This window comes from Squalius cephalus, assembly GCF_949319135.1.
Source record: "Squalius cephalus genome assembly, chromosome: 8".
Classification (NCBI taxonomy): domain Eukaryota; kingdom Metazoa; phylum Chordata; class Actinopteri; order Cypriniformes; family Leuciscidae; genus Squalius; species Squalius cephalus.
In genome coordinates this window covers 12,630,452-12,649,998 of record NC_137129.1, presented here as the reverse complement: position 1 = coordinate 12,649,998, position 19,547 = coordinate 12,630,452, and the positions used below count along the sequence as shown (strand labels likewise).

The window sequence follows — 19,547 nt, the reverse complement described above, 5'->3', positions numbered from 1 at the left end:
AATGTGGCAAGCAGGGAGGGGCCGAGAGCCGTGGGAACAGAATGAGGCCGGTGCCGCGAGTGTTGATGAGCCGGAAAGAGTAAAGGAGGAGTGACGACAGTGGAAGACGAGAGTGAAGACGAGTGGCAGTCATCCGTGAGGGGCTGGTGCTTTACTTTCATTTAGTTGTTTGTTTATTTTGTGATTAAAGTCACGTTTACTGTTCGCCAGTTCCCGCCTCCTTTTTCCCTGAACCTTTAACATTGTTACTCCCATTCACACCAGGAACGAGAACTATAATTATAACTATATTAGCATCCACACCAATGGACGATAATGTTCTGTTGCCCACTGCAGTTTTGTTGTCTTGCGTGCTTAGTCAGGTAGATTCTGTTTGACAGCCGTCAATTTATCATTTTATCAGCTAGAAAAAAAAAGAAAAAAAAAGATGTTTTAAGATTCTGAAAGTGATTCCAATTATAGGCCTATCGTTCCTCTATGCCCTTATCAATATAGGGTAGCTGGGGTGTGGACTTTCCTATTCTCAGGATTAGAACGATTATTAAAACTTTATATAGTTAACTATAGTTAAATGTACAATATGTAATTTTTTTCGCCGCTAGGGGTCGCTAACCTCTTACAATAACAAAGGCGTAGTGTGTTGACGCAACATTTGCTAAGAATTATGGATCTTGTCGTCAACGTCAAGCCGACCGATCTAATAATGTTTATGGATGAGTAAATACATCAATGTTTTTATCATGACTGTGATATGAAGCAGGTCGGGATTGCTAAGAGACAGCTATCAGCTCCACACGCGACACGAGTCCCGCGCATATAAAAGGAATATGGACATTTCATTCTACCGAATTACACGCAGAATTACTACTCACAGGTCAGTTTATTAGACAAATTAAACTTGTGAGGTAACGCAGCGCTGTTTCACTTGGTCTAACATTACACTATCACACTAAACTGCATTTGAATGTGTTGAAATTTATGTTATTCTATGTGTTAGTTTGTCTATATGAGACTAGCAGTAAGCTAGATCAACATTAGAATAACATACAGATCATATTCTAACATTTTATCATTGTTGAACTATATAACATTGATTAGTTTTATGTAAATGTGCTCACCTGTTTAATAAAGTACATGTAGGAGCGGTCGAAGTGGAGCTCTAGGCATCTCGAAAAACACTGCGCTGATATTGATTCTCGTTTTAGTTCTCCTTTTTTATCCAAAGTCTGCTTGCCATGGTCCATAATGTTTGAACGAAACAACAACAGCGTGCAGATAGACATTACGAACTACACAGTTGTCCACCTCTGTCGCCTTGGTTACTATCAGAGGGCTCTGGTTACTATGGCAGTACGAGCGGAAACCAGGGAGAATGCGGATATGACTCCATTGATGGTGACAAAACTGGTTTGAAAGTTGTTGGAAACAGTCAGGATAATTAAGTACACAACTATAAAAAAATATATAACATAGATATAGTGATTTTTGCTATTTTTAAAGCAAAAAAAATACATATTGTACCTTTAACTATGATAACTATAGTTAACTATATTGTTTACTATATTTAACTATATAGTTAACATGTGAACTGGCCTTAAAGTCACAATGAAATCAAAATTGGCAATTCTTATTTTCTTTAATGGAATATGGCAGTATTTATCTTAATTTAAATGATTTTTCTGACATTATTATTTTTTTCTTCTCTCCTCTGATGATGTGTTTACTGATGTGAGGACGGGACAACCTATCACTCACATGACATTACAGCAATAACAAACCACAATGATCCAATGATATCAACGATATCAATATCAATATCAAATGTAGTCCTACCCTACATTTTTTTCTTGTTTGAGAAGCCGTTTCACTTGGATATGCTTATAGGGAACTTCCGTTTTATGCCTGAATAACAATTTAGATCAAACGGAAAGATCTGATCAAAGAATGCAAGATTTGTATCAAGGGTGAAATTTGGATTTAAATGAAATAAAAGAACAGTTCTGTTACAGTGGAAAGAAATGGTGATCACATTGAAATGTCATATATACGTACACCTACCGCCAGCACTGCAGAACAATTTAAATCATGAAAGACGGCATTTTCTGCGATCCCACAACATCCTGCTGTATCTCTGCTGGCTCCATTTTAGCTTCATGAATAATAGAGAGCACTTTCCTATGCAGCACAATTCATATGCTCAGTTTCACCCCAAGATTTTGCTCAGAGCAATGTTTAAACTAGCCAACCACCTGCAATTTAGACGCCTCCTGATAAAGAAAAAAGCCACAGCCCTTAACAATGAAGCCTTCCCCTTACCTATCACACATATTGGACAGGACAGAGCGCAGATGAGGGTTAATTGGCATCACGCTGTCTCCTGCCTTCTGTCACCAGCCCCAATTATAGCAGCATGGCTGCCTTTCTCTCAACCTGAGGGGTCTCCAGCCGGAAAACTCAGTTCCACTGCATGCACCACTAGAGACCGGGCTTCCTCCACACTGCCACAAGGCCAATTTGGCATGGCCGTGCCGGCAGAGAATACTCTTGATGAAATATATATATGATCTTCCTCAAACATGTATTGTTCCGCACTAGTGTTTCTTATCAGACTATACCCCCCTTGACATTCTCCAAACTTAGCAGGAACAAGACAGGAACGCAGCTCACCAATGCTTAAAGATGCAGGTTGCTCCGTTCTTTCACCCTTTGCTTCTTTTCATGTCGTCCTGCCCTAGCCCGCATTAAGAACACACAGGGCCCTGGGGCTATGGCAAACCCAAGGGCCCCCTTTCATAGTAGCCTATCTTTGGTGCCACAATGTTTTCATACTGCATGAAACCTATCTTTAACACAAAGAGATACAATGTATTGTATCTCTATCTAAAATATGAAATATTTTTATATTTTAGATAGAGATACAATACATTGTATCTCTTTGTGTTAAAGATATGATTTTTAAAAAATATTAATTATTCATGCGGTTAATTAATTATTCCCACAGGTTTCCCCATTAACGTTTTGCTGGGGTAAGTTCTATAAATTGGAATAAATAAGGACAGAAAAAAATAATAACAGATTTTCTTAGCATACTGCAAATGTGTTTAACAATATTAATAATGAAAGGCTCTTAATTTTTTTTATTAATATTTTGCATTTAAAGTTAATTAGAACTGAACTAGAAAGAATGAAAAAAGTATTGTCCTGAAAAGTTACCATTTTTGCTGCATTGTTTAACTAAAATCATGACAGGAAAAACTAGCTCCTAATTACCATGGTTTCTATAAAAACAACAATAATAATACTAATACTGATAATAAACTATAGCATTAATGAAAAACTTAAGCACTATAAAACAACCTATATAAAAGTAATTTGTTTGCCTTTATATTAGCCAATATTTAATGTAAGGCTAATAGGGGTTATGTGCAAATTAACTTCCGCATTCTGTCAAACACATCGCTTCCGGTCCAGGTCTTTTGTATGTGCTTCGTGAAAAAATAAGCTGTTTTACTTAAAAGGAGCGAGCAAAGATGAGCATAACCAATGTCCCTCGGGCTATCTAAAATTGTTTTCTTTTTCACACTAACGTTTAGATATTTAAATGGAATAAAACGCCAATAACAAAGTGATCTAGGTAGGTTAGCTGATTACCTTAAAAGTCCATAGTAGATATCGCGTCAGTTCATTCTGCTGTTACCACTTTCACTGGTCATGCGACGTTCGACATATACCCTATAATAGCAACATTATCAATAGACAACACAACGTCATATTTTTACAGCTTTAGTACGACATGGTCATTTCGATTGTAGTGGCGGCGTATGTATTAAAAAGATTGAAATTACCATTTTGTGCAGTTTACCTCAACAATTCAGTTTGCATGGGAGCTATTCTGATTTCAGCTAGGTTCACCACAGAGTCTTTAATGTTCACATATGAACACAGATCATGAGTCTTCCTCTGCTTTTAAACACAGCCCTGCGTTTCCGGGTCATATGTCAGAAGCGTCAGCACCACACACACATGCGTCACCACGGAGACTGATGCGGAAGATAAGAAATTGTTGAATAAAGTCGTTATTTTGTTTTTTTTGGCACACAAAAAGTATTCTAGTCGCTTCATAAAATTAAGGTTGAACCACTGTAGTCACATGGACTATTTTAACAATGTTTTTCTTACCTTTCTGGGCTTTCAAAGTGTTAATTAAATAACTGTCAATGGAGCTCCTCCTGAGCCATCGAATTTCATCAAAAATATCTTAATTTGTGTTCCGAAGATGAACGAAGGTCTTACGGGTTTGGAACGACATGAGGGTGAGTAATTGATGACAGAATTTAAATTTTTGGGAGAACTAATCCTTTAAGCCCCGCCTAGCCCTATTGTTAATACGGCCCTATGTGCTTCAGAAACAATGCTCAGAGTAAAATGAACACCATCCACCCTACAGAGTCTGTCGGAGCAGGAAAATGTCAAGTTAGTATTAGAACTGAAAGCTGACTGGTCTTATTTCAGTGCTAGAAGACAGAAGGCTATATGATTATGCACGAGACCTGTCAGATCATTTAGGGCACAAATGTATTACATTCATGGGATTGCACATATGCTGTCTGAACTCAGTGAACCAAACCCCAAAGGAACTTTTTATAGAATTACTCTCAAACACAAACGGAAAACATAATAACTTACAGATATGAATAAATATGATTTAATTTAAATAATCACTGAGGTAAGCTGAACCCGGTAGTGACATCAAAACCAGGTGTAATGGAAAGATAAGATCCAAAATACACTGAAAACATTTGACTAGACAGTGCTGAGGGTACATTTACATTCTAATTCTTTTAAAGGGATAGTTCACCCCAAAATCAACACAAAAGAAGATATTTTGAAGAATGTTGGTAACCAGACGGTTGATGGTAGCCATTAAAGGTATAGCGGAGGATTTTCTTTTTCCGGGTGGATCATCAAGACTATTGGTCCTCCTAAGTGTCAATCATTCTGGTGATATGTTTACGTAAGGCCGTCGTACGTGCTCGTGCACACGATTCACACGATGGCATGCGCTCAAAACACAGGTTGGGCTTCCCACTGATGCCTCAGTCGCGAAGTTTCTACTTGACAGGTAAAGTTTGGCATGCTATTGGGAGAAATCCATTTAAAATCACAGCTAGTAAAAGTTAATGTAAGCTATGATTAGCTCGTGCATACGTTTAATAGGCGTTCCCTCTCGGGAGCAGGTAGAGTGTTGTGCATGTGCATTTTTTCAAAAAGTGGAGAGGGCGGTTCTTTTCTAAAATTCGGGAAAAACATCCGCTATATCTTTAACTTCCATAGTAAGAAAAAATTCTATAGAAGTCAATGGCTACCGTCAACTCTCTGGTTACCAACATTCTTCAAAATATCTTCTTTTGTGTTCAACAGAAGAAAGAAACTCATACAGGTTTGGAACAACACAAGGGTGAGTAAATTATGACTAAACTACCCCTTTGAGTGATCATAGCATTTTGCAAAGACCATGTGCGCCCTCTGTCCGTGAATGCTGGAATAATTCATGTGCATGATTTGGCGACCTTGAGACGCAAGCTTGGAAAGGTGCAAAAGACACCAGAAAATAAAGAACTAAAAATGTAAATAAGAGGCAATGAAACGCTGCAGCTTCTGTAGTTATATTATACTAATATTTTATTTTACAGAGAAAGGAATAAGATATCTTTAAATGTGAATAATGTATACCCCACACAAACAAAAGACAGTTCTTCAGTGATGATGCTTCTGCTGAAACTGCAGCCCACAGTATCCACAAGTGCCAACTTTGGTCTCCTTGTCCTGTGAAAAGGTTGAATTAATTAATGCATGATGCAATAATAAATGTTACATGCAGCATAAAGACAGACTTAGTTTTAATCTCTAAGCATTCGATTAGTTCAACTGAATATGTGACCCTGGATAACAAAACCAGTCACAAGTAGCATGGGTATATCTGTGGCAATAGCCAACAATACATTGTATGGGTCAAAATGATTGATTTTTCTTTTATGCCAAAAATAATTCGGATATTAAGTAAATATCATGTTCCATGAAGATATTTTGTGAATTTCCTACCGTAAATCCATAAAGAAATATTTTCAGAGTGAATGCAGCACAATCACGAACACAAATGGACAACTTTAAAGGTGATTTTCTCAATGTTTAGATTTTTTTGCACCCTCAGATTCCAGATTTTCAAATAGTTGTGTCTCGGCCAAATATTGTCCTATCCTAACAAACCATACATCAATGGAAAGCTTATTTATTCAGCTTTCGGATGTTTGATGTATAAATCTCAATTTAAAAAAATGTACCCATGTGACTGGTTTTGTGGTCCAGGGTCACATGGTATTTCAAAAATGTGAACCTTATGGAGTTAAATTGTTTGAGATGTTTCCTGGGAGTAAAACTCAAAGGGAAACATTTCTATTTTTATTTTGCTGCTTTGTTTAAAAGGTAACCTTCTCATTCCCTCTCCCACTTTCAGAAACTGTTATAAAATACATGTTTACCAAGTTTATGTAAACTTTGGGGTGGCCGAGAGCCCCTCCGCCTCCATCACAGGACACCACTCTTGACTCTACGTTTGACACTGGTTCTTCAGCAACCAAGTTGATTGCAAAGTTCTCATTCACCTGCACCAGAGATTAAAAGCTCCATGAATGAACAAACTAAGACAATATTTTACTTAGGGGTAGATTAGTACAGTATGGAAATTGTTAAGGGGTCTGTAAATAGTTATCTTTACCTCTTTTAGTCTACCGATGAATCTAGCTCTTCTCACATCATTTTCGTCAAAGAGCTGCAACAAAAACAAGCAGCAAAATGAATCACTCCAGTCCCATCATAACACTGACAAGAGGCAGCAGCATCCTACATCATTCAATTGCCATTAAATGCACAAACAACCAATCATTGACAGCAAGATCTGAGAGTCAATTCTCACAACAAATGCTAATACTATAAACAGACGTGCATTGAATCCTTTAAAGACTGTAAAACTGTGCCTCACCTGTCCCGTGTGAGTCACTTTTTCTCCATAATTAGAAACCGGTACACTGTATTGCTGGGCTGGAATTACCGATAACCTCATGCTATTGAGCAGAGCCTTCGTGTTTTTACCGAAGGACAAGATCTTTGGAAGGGTGGCTGCCATGTTTGCCTGTAAGTATTACCCAGCAGCCTTTGCTTTGATAAAAACTCTTCATGGTTCACTGCTGGCCCCTGCTGGTCGAAAACAACTGAATACATTTATATTTCTTTGATTTGTGCATTTAAACAATTTCCCTTTACAATATATAATGAACATTTGTTTAGAAAATCCACTCGTTATTTTTAAATAACAAAACAACATATAACAAAACCTTTATTATTCACAAGTTTGAGTCCTCCTGGTTCCAATAAGGGTACTGTGCGCATGCGTGCGTTATGACTTTCCTGAAAGTCATTACGTCACAGGAACTTGTGCAGTTTCCGCACGCTTGAAGCATGCTACCTTAACATCAATGCATTTGGGAATAAATAGATTTATACACTTTTCTATCGGTATATTCAGACAGGTACGCGATGCTTATGTTTTGTTTGTATGTCTGACTGTAATCATTGTATTGAAATCAACACAGTTATATGCCGTTGAAGAGAGAGTGTTCAGTTTTACAAGCTAACGTTAGTTAGCTGTCCACTAAGCGCTCAGTCTATTTTTTTTATGCCAACTTTGTTGTAATGACGCCCTCTACATAATAATCTAAGGAAATTCATATGTGTGGAAGTGGGGTTAGTCCGTATTAAATTGTAGCATGCAGCTCTGAATACGAACTAAAAGGACAGAATGAAAATTAATGCCAGTTGTAATCTAGCAATCTAGGTATTAGTTTTCAAAATACCAAATTAATCAGAGATGACTAACTTACTTGAACGTAACATTTCAATTTTTCTTTATTTTGTCAAATAAATGACAATCTCTCATTCCCTGTACCTGTCCTCAGACCATAACTCAATACTGGTTATGGGTTATGTTCAGGCAGTATTTTCTAAACTGTCTTTTGTAAGGTTTCACTCCGTTGTCACTTCGCCATCAGATACAATTGATATTTGAAATCATTTACAAAATATGGTCATACAAATAGATAATATAAGTCAGCAGTCATCCAGAAGGTAAGTAATTGTGTATTTTTTGTTGAAACTATGATAATTTATAATAAATTGTTATAAGTACATAAGAAATTGTTTGACATTTTTAGTAATTTCTTTCATTTTAAGTAGATCATACTAGCAGCTAGCAACAGGTACTGCTTTTAATATATGATGCAAAATATGGTAATTTTGTCAATTGAGTTTAAATGATGCTGGTCACACACCTAAATGTTGTATTTTCTGTTTCACTAGGTGTTGACACCATGGCACCTCTGTTGCTCTCTAGTCTTGTTGGTTCCTTGACTCGGCAGATGTCCCAAGTTGCCAGATGTGCTGCGTCCTGCTCCTTACCTGCAGTAGGTGCACAGAGATGTATCTCCACCATCACAGTTGCAACAATGCAGTTTAGGAGATTCTTCAACCCAATGTGCAAGCCACACACAGCTTTTCTCTCACCCCTGCTTGGACAATGCCAGCAGCTCCTGTGTGTTCAACCATCTGCTGGCATGAAGACAAAAACAGCTCTTAAAAGACGCTGTAAAGACTGCTTTTTCGTTCGCCGCCGTGGAAGGTTGTTTGTTTTTTGCAAGTCCCACCCCAGACACAAGCAACGGCAGGGGTGAATTAATGAAGACCTCAATGTATGTTCTCATGCCACTGGCTGTTTCTCAAATGAAGACTTGAGAATCACTTGTCTTGAATGATGTATTTGAGCATGTAAAGATCATAGAGTTTCTAATAAATATTGACATCCGCATCTGGAAAGATTCAAAGGTTTTGAGAATTATTCACTTTTTTTTTTCTCCATATATTTTCATATATGCTCAGGAGAGTATCAGTTACCTAAACCTAATTCAGATCTTAAATATGCATATAAACCCACTGAATATTATAGAGGTTGCTTATTACAAATAATTCAAATTCAGACTTTTACCAATGAATCATGCACAGCTATTTGTAAACCGGTTTGGTCTGGCAAGCAAGTGTTAATTAAGTAATATTTGTCTGTTGAAATGTCAAAGTACTTAACTAGAAAAAACATGCTTGACTTTTCCAATTCCAGAATATTAATAATAATACAAATTAAAAGATCTCTTGATATTTCCTGTTTGTTCATAATTGCAAACTGAATTTATGAGGATTAATATATTATTCCAGTTAGCAGGAATGTATTTGTACAGCAGGGGGCGATGCTACATTCATGAGGCTGCAAGCGATTTGATTCAAATGTTTCTTGCATTCTTTTGTTTTTTCTTATTGTAGCCTATATAATAAGATCTAACATGCGCACTTCTATTCTCAGAATTTTATATAAAACGCTTTCAATGGAGATGCATGAATGGAAACTAGTTTGAAAACATGATGCATAAGAAAGGACAACTGTTAAGCTTCAAATTATATGCAGACCGAGTTAAATAACATGATTCTTACGTAGAATCCTTGTTTGAGCTCTGAACGCTGTAATGATCACCATTCACAACACCCCTCAGCTGTGGCCGACTATGGAAAGTTGTTATGTTTACAAGATCCCAACGGGTTAAACACGTGCATGTAAATGATTCTCTAGGCAATAGAGCTGGAACTAAACTGTTATGAAAAGCACCGAGAGTGCCTTGTTGTTTTTAGTTCTTTGTTTATTTTCAGCTGTAGCCCTACTGTCAGTAAAGGGGAAAAAAAGAGACAAATTATACCAAAAACAAGGGTGAGTAGACCAATTAATTGTTCAAATAACACATCCTCCAGTCTATATCGTTAGAAAAATCCAGTGTTTGGATGATGTCAGAACTTGCGTCTATCACGCATGCGCACAATTAAAACGAGCATGATGCTGCCCGCTCGGTAAATTACAGGAGTTGACAGCGTCAAAAGAGAAGCCGAACGCTGGTTGTTTAAAATCGACTTGAAGCGCACGTAAGACCAGGACAATCAGAAAAGTTCTTGAGAGCAGCACCGCGCGGACGCATTTGCTTTTCCTTTTATTATTATTTTTAGAGATACATGTTTACTCTTTCAGCATGAGGATCCCTAACAGAAAACTACACACGGCGGTGGACGGAGGAGACTCGGGCGTTTCAGCACACTTCAAAAATCCGTTCGTACACGAGTTGAGGTTTACTCCTCTGCAGAAACTCAAGGTAAAGTAACTGTAAACTATAAACCACGTTTTAAATTTTTCCTCCTCACTGAATACATCCGCTGGAGAAAGAGTGAAACGTTCAGCAGGAGTTATGGTTGCTATTTCACGTTACAGCACGCTGAATGTGGTCTGTTTAGGCTCGTCGTGCGTCATCTGCCAAAAATGCAGAAAATCATCCTGAGTGTCCCCAAATCGACAGACTGGTTAAAATCTTTAAGCAGGTGTAGATACTCTGCAGGTTAAATGTCAGAATTAGTTGTTGTTTTACTTGCGTTATTTCTTAGGATACAGTTGCATGTTTGTTTGTTCTTTACAGTTGTGAAATCTATTAGATTCAAAAGTGCTGATCTAACGTTACATGGGGTTTGAATCCGGGTTTAGCCTTCCTTGTTTGAAATACAGATTTACAGATAAGTTACAGTTTTTTCTGTTACTCAGTTTGTCGTTATTTCAAGGCTGTCCAGAATGTATTTCCGTAGTAGTGGAACAGCCTGTTGTTATAGTATGAATCACTGAGTGTGTGTTGGTCATGTTTGCCTGGCTGCCCACCCGGGTTTGGGTCTGTAGCAAGATCAGAATTGACAAGGGATCAGGGCAACCAGGGAGCCAATTCCTGGGATCTAAAATGAAATTAAATAAATATACAAACTCACACTGGTGGTATGTAGAAAAAGCCATCTTTTATAATCTAAATCTCACACAAAGCGGGTTTTAAGATGATTATTGTCTTTTCTAACTTTGTAACAAAGTATGCCCATAGTGCAGAATATCTTTTTTCATTGGTATTCTGATATCACTTGCATGAAAAGCGTTATTTATTTCCTGGCACTGGGTCAATATTGTCCTAGAAAACCTGGAAATATCAGGCAATTTCAAAAGTGTGATTTTTAGGCTTGGAAAATTCATGGAACGTCACAGATATTTCTATAGTTAATAGGCTACAGCCTTTGTTTGCATCACATATTTTTTCAGCTAGAAATTACTCTTTGTTCATTAAACTTATTTTCACAAAATTTATGGAAACTTAGATATGCATTTTTTTTTTTTTTAGATGCATAGTGTTTTGTTGTAAAGATGGACATGCCACGACACAGGGTGAATGCTAAAATTAATAATCCCTCTGCACCTGGGTTAATATTCTCATATTTTATTGATATGTTATATTATCAAAGGCTTTTGCTCTTGATGGCATTGAAAAGGGAATATTAGGCTTGTTTTAATTTGTTGTAGCCAACTGTATGGATAGACTGAAGCACGATTATGGGATGTGTATCCATCTAATTCTAAGTGATTTTGGGGATTGTCATGTTTTGTGTTTTTAGGAAGTTTTTTTTTTTTTTTTTTTTTTTTTTTTTTTACTTTTGGGTTGTTTAAGGTTGCCTGATCCATACAGATCATAGATCAAAGTTTATAGTGCCATACAACGATCAGGCACAACATTAAAACCACCTGCCTAGTGCCTAATATTGTGTAGCTCCCCGTCATGCTGCCAAAACTGCTTGAGTCATGGACTCCACAAGACCTGTGAATGTGTCCCAACTCCTGTGGCACCAAGACATTAGCAGCAGATCAGTCAGTAGTTCTCAACCTGCGGCCCGTCACTAATGCAAATGCGATGCATGATTTGCCGACCACATTTAAAAAATAACTCTGTCTCATCTTCTGTCCAAACATACCGCACCTTCTTTAAAGAATGACTGACTTTTACGTACGCCAGGTGACCTGTAAATGCGGAAAAACGGTTTCCATTGCAGTTTTGCGAAATATTGCTTTAATATTGCTCGAATTGCCTGAAAATCCACCTCATGCGAGTTTAAATAAAAAACTTTTTGCGATATATGGGAGTTTTTGTGAAATTACATGTTTCCATTGGGCGTATTTTCAATTCGTAAGTTCAATTTGCACAATTTGAAGGGTAATGGAAACGCTGCAAGTTGAGCCTTGGTTGCCCATGACCCTCATACCGGTTCACCGGCTGTCCTTCCTTGCACTACTTTTGGTAGGCACTAACCACTGCATACCAGGAACAACCCACAAGACTTGCCATTTTGGAGATGTTCTGACCCAGTTGTCTAGCCATCACTATTTGTCTCTTGTCGAAGTCATTTAAACCTTTTTGCTTGTCCATTTATCCTGCTTCCAACACATGAAATTCAAGAACTGACTGTTCACTTGCAGCTTAATATATCTCACCTATTGACAGGTGGTGCTGTAATATAATCAATATTATTCATTTAAAGTCGCCATGAAATCAAAATTAACATGACGATTCTTTTTTCTTTTTTTACAGAATGTTGCAGTGTTTATTAATTATGAATGATTTATCCGTCACCCTTGCACATCATTATTTAAAAAAACAATAATATGCCCTCGTAATCTTTAAAGGGGTCCTATTATGCCCTTTTACAAAGTCTTGATTTTGTTTTTGGGGTGCACTAGAATATGCTTTCATGCTTGATTGCTCAAAAAACACAGTTTTTCACATATTTTAAATCACAGTACCTCTCTCCCCAGTCTGGCTCGAACGCGCTGAGCAGTTCCTGTTTCGATGAAGCCCCTCCTTCTGAAATACACAATGTGCTGCTGTGATTGGTTAGCTGGCCCAGTGTATTGTAATTGGCACCACTTAGCGGAGAAGCACGTTTGGAAATGTAACGCCCCTTTACCGTAAATGAGTTTCATCTGCTCAGGTGTAAATATTAAGGATGCCATCAATTTCAAACCAATTCAAGCCTGATTCTGACTTAAGAATGTTAACTAACAAGAGGATCGCCCAGAACTGATTTCATGCACGGACTTTGCAAGCATGGATTTCACAGGACATTTCAGAGTGGTATGTGTTTTTTTTCTCTTTTTTTTCTTTTTCTTATACATTTTAGATACAATGTTATCCACCATTTAATCATGATACTTTTCGGAAAACTCTGGTAATACAAACAGTAATCAATCACAAAATCATGGTTCATTTTCCTAAGGGGCAGTGAACCATCTTACAAAAGTGAGAGCTTACAAAAGCTTCAGAAACACTGTAACAACACTAATGTTGGCTGGCAGGCGAGCGGAGCCAAACAGCTTCGCCCTTTGTTTACATTGTAGCAACAACATAAAACTCATTGGAACTGTTAATAGTTAATTTAAAAAAAATTTTTTTTTTTGATTTTGTCAATGAAAACATTTATTTAATATTTCATGAATTCTTTAAAACAACTTGTTTCCCACCCGCATCAATGTAATTATCATATTTCTTGCTCATACGATTATAATCACTACCCCAAGAATGCATAAAGGGGGTCAAATTGACCCTTATTTGTTTCCTATGGAATTTTGACTCAATCTAGTATAAAATCCTTTACAACTGACTGCAAACTGGCATTCAAATCTGGGTCAATTAGTTAGCAACGCCAAACTTCCTACAATCCAATCAATTCCCAATGACAATCTCAAGTCTCGTCCTACATTTTATTTTCTCATTCCAGAATCTGTTTCACTAGGATATACTTCTATAAAAGGGAAGAAAATACTATCACAACTTCCGTTTGTCCTTCTCTCCCTGTTTAACTGTCATCTCGATCTTCTCAGCTTTTCCTGTGTTTTTTGTGGGAAATAGAAAGCAAAGACATCAGTTGCTATCAGGCAGGAAATCCACCAGAGCCACTGATTTGATAATAGATCCACTTATCCTCACATTTCAGCAGGTAGATAGAAGGGGACAAGTACGGTCACATTTCATAAATCTGATGAGGTCAGATAATTGGTTACTAGGAAATAGTCCAGTCTCTCTCTCTCTCTCTCTCTCTCTCTCTCTCTCTCTCTCTTTCTCTCTCTCTCTCTCTCTCTCTCTCTCTCTCTCTCTCTCTCTCTCTCTCTCTCTCTCTCTCTCTCTCTCTCTCTCTCTCTCTCTCTCTCTCTCTCTCTCTCTCTCTCTCTCTCTCTTTCTCTTTTTTTGGTTCCATTAGCCCACTGTTATTTTCTAATATAGCATTCTTTAAAAAAAAAAAAAAAAAAAAAATTGTTTGAAGGATCCAAAATAGGTAGTGATGATTCACGTGATTTCCATATGCATCAGACTCCAAGATAAATGGACCTTTGTGGTATTATGCAAGATTGTTTTTATAGGCCTTAGGGTTAGAAACAAAAAGCACAACATCTATTTATAGCATTTACTTGCCATATTGGAAATCTGTGAAAGTAGGTGTATCACCTACTCTTCTTTGCCGGCTCTTGTAAATGAGAGGAAACTTAACCAGACATCTGTTCTAGAGAGCTATTGGCATTAAAATGTTATAAGCCTTGCTGACAGTCAAAGTGGCAAGCTGGTAAAATCAATGAAGACCAATAGAAAGATCATGAGTAGGCTTGGAAAAACATTTGCATGAATGCTCCATCACGGAAACCCACTCTTGCTCACTCGGGTTTCTGTTGTTTTTGATGGCATTGCTTCATGCACGCGTCACAACAAGTGTTCCTTTAGTGCTTTTTTACAGTTACGTAATGTATCTTTGAGCAACTATGGTCAAGACAAGCAGAATTCCTCAGATTCTCTGAAACTGCTCTAGCTGTAACATGAGCTTCGTCACTTTACGGTGTCTGTTGGCATTGTAAGTCTCATTGTGTTTCCTGCAGTGAGCGTAGAGCTTATGTTGTGGTACAGTGGGATCCAGGCAGTCAAGCAATGATTATATCAAAGATCAAATTTGAATTAGGATTAATACATTTATTAAGTAAAAAGTTTATAATAAAATCCAAAGTATTGTACCTAACAGATGAAGATTGTGAAGATAAGAGTATAGAGAAAGAAGGGCAAAATAAGTAAGATCTTTGCAGAATGAAAGGAGGGTAGAAGAGACGAAGCAGGAGAAGCAGCAGAAGATACCTGTAAGTGTAGGAAAAACTTACATCTCACTTTACGATGTTGTTGGTCTGATAAGAAAGCTCAAACTAAATTATCCATTGTGTCAGTATTAATATGTCTTCCTGTTAAAGGGTCGTGATAGGTCGTCGTGACCTTTGCAACTTGCAAGAGAGACAGAAATAGATGCAGGAGGTGTGGTTTTAACACCTTCTGAAACAAAAGAAAGCAAAGCTTGCACATTTCAAATATCAAATCTTACGTTACAAAATATTATTGCAGGAAAGGTGCATCTAGTATCACGAATCTCAAATTCTGAGAACATCGTCACTTATGCAGTACTAGGAAGGCGTCCAATATCTAACAACATGAGTTATCGAAATATATCTTGTCAAATAGGAACTTTTGCAGAACATTTGAATATAAGAGTCATATCCTCAAACAGTATTACATTGATAAAATTAAATAGAATAATCATAAACGAGTAACAATAAATCATAAATGAATGTATGATAAAAATAAATTCTATAAATAAAGACATTATCATAAACATTGACCATTTTGGATACACCAGTTTTAGATAGGAATGCACGATATGTCGGCCACCATATCGGTATCGGCCGCTATATGTTAATTTTTAATGTTATCGGTCCGATAAGAAGATTTGGCTGATATCTTTTAGCCGATAAATAGGCTAATGGATTAGCTATTTCTTTCAGCTGAGACACTTCGTATGCACACTGTTCACCATGATGGTTTTGATTTGTTTGAAATATGATTAGAATTTTATTTGGTAAGGGAAGTTGGCCATAGGAGTGTACTTACACTGGTTCAAACTAGACTACTGTACTTTTTTTGTTTGATTTATGTTGAAATGCTTGGGACATGGCTTTTAATGGTGAGACTTTTGTTTTTGTAATCAGGCCTCTCAAAAATTGTATAAAAATTTGAATTTAGATTTATCAGCCAATATATCGGTTATCGGCTTTCAAATATAAAGAATTGTCTGTTAGCGATATCGGCCAAAATGTTCATATCGGTGTATCCCTATTGTTAGAGATAACGATTGATGGTGATCCGAAGGGATTGTGGAGTAAGCAAGAGCTCGGTCTCCTCAACCATACGTGGCTGTGAAGTGCTCACAGCGAAAACTGATCTTAGTTGATGCTCTCTAGAATGATTTACAAGAGTCATTTCCCTTGTAAACATGCATGATTGAGATGGCATTGCAAGCAGTGTAATTGACCAAGACAGACCTAACAGCTTCCTGCTGTCTTGTCTCCACACACTCTTTTATTGGTATAATGTGATCGTTTACAAAGCAGATTTGGGTTCTGGCTTAGTTAAATGATCATCTGGGAGTCATTGAGTTTTGTAAGGGCCTCAAGCTCCTACAATGCTTAGCTCCTACCTATATTACATAGTCGGACAAGTGAAGTCTGTTGACATGAATGTGGTTGATCAGATTTGAGCATACGTTAAGTATGCTATACTTTGGCAAAAGTCTCAATTAATATGGCCATGCTTCTCTCAAAATGAATTTGTTCTCAGCATTCATTACACCAGAATAATAATGACAAATATAGTGCAAATATAGTTAAAATAAACGATGTATTGTCAGAAAGATCAGTAAAAATTTGTATGACATTAAGACTTTTATTGAGCAAGGATGCACTAAATTGATCAAAAGAGGCAATAAAGACATTTACAATGTTTCAAAAGATTTTTATTTCAAATAAATGGTGCTGTTTTTAACTTTGTTAATCAAAGAATCATTAAGCAGAAACATTAAGATGCACAACTGTTTTCAACATTGATGATGATAATAATAAAAATGTTTCTTGAGCACCAAATCAGCATATTAGAATATTTTTCTGAAAGATCATTTATACAGGAATAAATTACATTTTAAAATATGTTCAAATAGAAAAGTTATTTTAAATTGTAATAATATTTCACAATATTACTATTTTACTGTATTTTTGATCAAATAAATGCAGACTTCTTTTATAAAAAACATGTAAAACTCTTTCTGACCCCGTACTGATTGTTAGTAAACGTGTTTAATATTTACATACAAATAAATGTAGGCCTATCTATTTATAATGTATTTTGGCATGTGGCTTCATGTGATTGCAATGTGACTTGAAGGGAGAGCTGAATTGCTGAGCTCGTGCAAACATATCCACGTCCTGTGTTTATTTTGTCGTGTTTATTTTGTATATTAATAATTTCATCTAAACGCCGCTCTCAGCAGCGTGGGTAGTGTCGTGATGTTTGCTAACAGTATACCGCTGCTCAGGTATTTTCAACTTCTTTTTACCCCCAAGTGAAGAGCAAAAAAAAAAGTTTGCCATGAGTATACCAAGGCCTTAAAGGGGTGGTTCAGGATTTTCGACATCGGACCTCATTTTCAAGTGAGCCTGGTTGTTATTCATCAGTGGAGACAGTTTTCAAAAAAATTCATCCAGTCCTTACTTTTGGATAGTTCGCCTATGCTAGGCTAGCGCGAGTCAACGGTGCACGTTAGCCTGCCATTAAAAACCGTTTTACCCACTCCACAGTACACCAAAAGCAAATAAATTATAACGCCAGACTATCGATGTAAATGTCTATTGAGAGAATAATGTTAGAAATCAAAGTACTCTTGTATCTCAATTATCTGCGGCAGGTAAATACACTTGCGTGATTGTTATGTGGACCGTCTCTCTCGGTTTCCTTGGTAACCAAATATAACTCCGCCGCTGCTGTAGACTGCTTATAAATACAGGGAACAAATTATAACTAATGCAATGTGATGAAAGGGTAGTTTGATTTCTAACTTTATTCTCTCAACAGACATTTACATCGATAGTCTGGCGTTATAATTTATTTGCTTTTGGTGTACTGTGGAGTGGGTAAAACTGTTTTTAATGGCAGGCTAACGTGCACCGTTGACTGGCGCTAGCCTAGCATAGGCGAACTATCCAAAAGTAAGGACTGGATGAATTTTTTTGAAAACTGTCTCCACTGGTGAATAACAACCAGGCTCACTTGAAAAAGAGGTCCGATGTCGAAAATCCTGAACCACCACTTTAAGGGTGGTGTCTTTTTACTCGAACCAGTAAGCAACCACCTTGAATACCCTGAGAAAGCCATAGCAACCACTCATAACACCTTAACAACCTTGAGGTCAGGCTCTTGCGTGGGTTTCGTTGTGACTCTGAGTAGCTCTTAAAGGGGGGGTGAAATGCTATTTCATGCATACTGAGTTTTGTACACTGTTAAAGAGTTGGATTCCCATGCTAAACATGGACAAAGTTAAAAAAATAAGTTGTACGTTTGATGGAGTATTTCTGTGCCAAAAATACTCCTTCCGGTTTGTCACAAGTTTCGGAAAGTTTTTTTCCGTGTATGGGCATGTGTGACGTCAGATGCGGCAGAATTTCCTTATAGGGGTCCTAAGGGCACTTCTCCCGGAAGGGCGCGCGCGCACCCGTAGACCAGAGCGAGAGAGTGAAAGCAGTACGCCCATCGAAGCGCTGTGCTCGCTGCAGTTACAGGACTTTGTTTGTTCCCTGCATTTCGATGATGATTGTTTTATAAACAAGGCCCAGTTCGACGCCGGATTTGCAGATCATCTAATGCTTAAAGGGGGGGTGAAATGCTCATTTTCACTCAATCTCCTGTTAATCTTGAGTACCTATAGAGTAGTATTGCATCCTTCATATCTCCAAAAAGTCTTTAGTTTTATTATATTTATAAAAGAAAGATAGGCTGTACCGAGTCTTTCCGGAAAAAAACGAGCGGCTGGAGGCGGGCCGTGTGGGCGAAGCTAAAGCTGTGCTAACGCGCCGAGCTAACAACACACAGAGACATTTGAAGCAGTTTTACTCACCGCCCGGTTCCAACGCACGACCGCGAACCTTTATCATTGTGACTGCTCGATCCTTAAGCATTAGACGATCTGCAAATCCGTCGATCTGGGCCTTGTTTATAAAACAATCATCGTCGAAATGCAGGGAACAAACAGTCTTGCGCAACTCCGTTGATGCTCTGGAAAAACAAACTCCATCCACTGGTCCCTTAACGCTGGGTTCTTTGGGAATCTGTGCAGGGTTGTCTTGCCCTGGCAACCAAAAACCCACTTCTTTGGTGACACTGACTTCCCAAAAGCCGAGCAGAGCGCTTTGATGAGGTACTGCTTTGGCTCTCTTCTCTCTCTGGTCTACGAGTGTGCGCGCGCCCGCGCTCTTCCGGGAGAAGTGCCCTTAGGACCCATATAAGGAAATTACGCCCCAGCTGACGTCACACAGACCCATACTCGAAAAAAACTTTCCGAAACTTGTGACAAACCGGAAGGACAATTTTTGGCACAGAAATACTCCTTCAAACGTACAATTTAATTTTTTTAACTTTGTG

The 19,547-nt window shown here is 37.7% G+C and overlaps 2 protein-coding genes across 2 annotated transcripts in view; one reads left to right on the top strand and one right to left on the bottom strand.

Annotated features, from left to right (window-relative positions):
* Positions 1-5,664: 5,664 nt before the first annotated feature.
* Positions 5,665-7,221, bottom strand: ndufs6 (NADH:ubiquinone oxidoreductase subunit S6). The gene is made up of 4 exons (XM_079877897.1): positions 7,040-7,221; positions 6,776-6,829; positions 6,540-6,662; positions 5,665-5,826 (listed from the first exon to the last, which is right to left on the bottom strand). The coding sequence occupies exons 1-4, from the start codon at positions 7,181-7,183 to the stop codon at positions 5,758-5,760; spliced, it is 390 nt and encodes a 129-aa protein (XP_079734023.1). The 5' UTR covers positions 7,184-7,221; the 3' UTR covers positions 5,665-5,757.
* Positions 7,222-10,013: 2,792 nt separating this feature from the next.
* Positions 10,014-19,547, top strand: part of lpcat1 (lysophosphatidylcholine acyltransferase 1) — a 33,206-nt gene continuing 23,672 nt past the window's right edge. Inside the window, exons 1-2 of the mRNA XM_079878211.1 lie at positions 10,014-10,071; positions 10,175-10,295. Of these exons, the coding sequence (XP_079734337.1) occupies positions 10,176-10,295 (120 nt within the window). The 5' untranslated portion in view covers positions 10,014-10,071; position 10,175. The remainder of the gene's footprint in view (positions 10,072-10,174; positions 10,296-19,547) is intronic.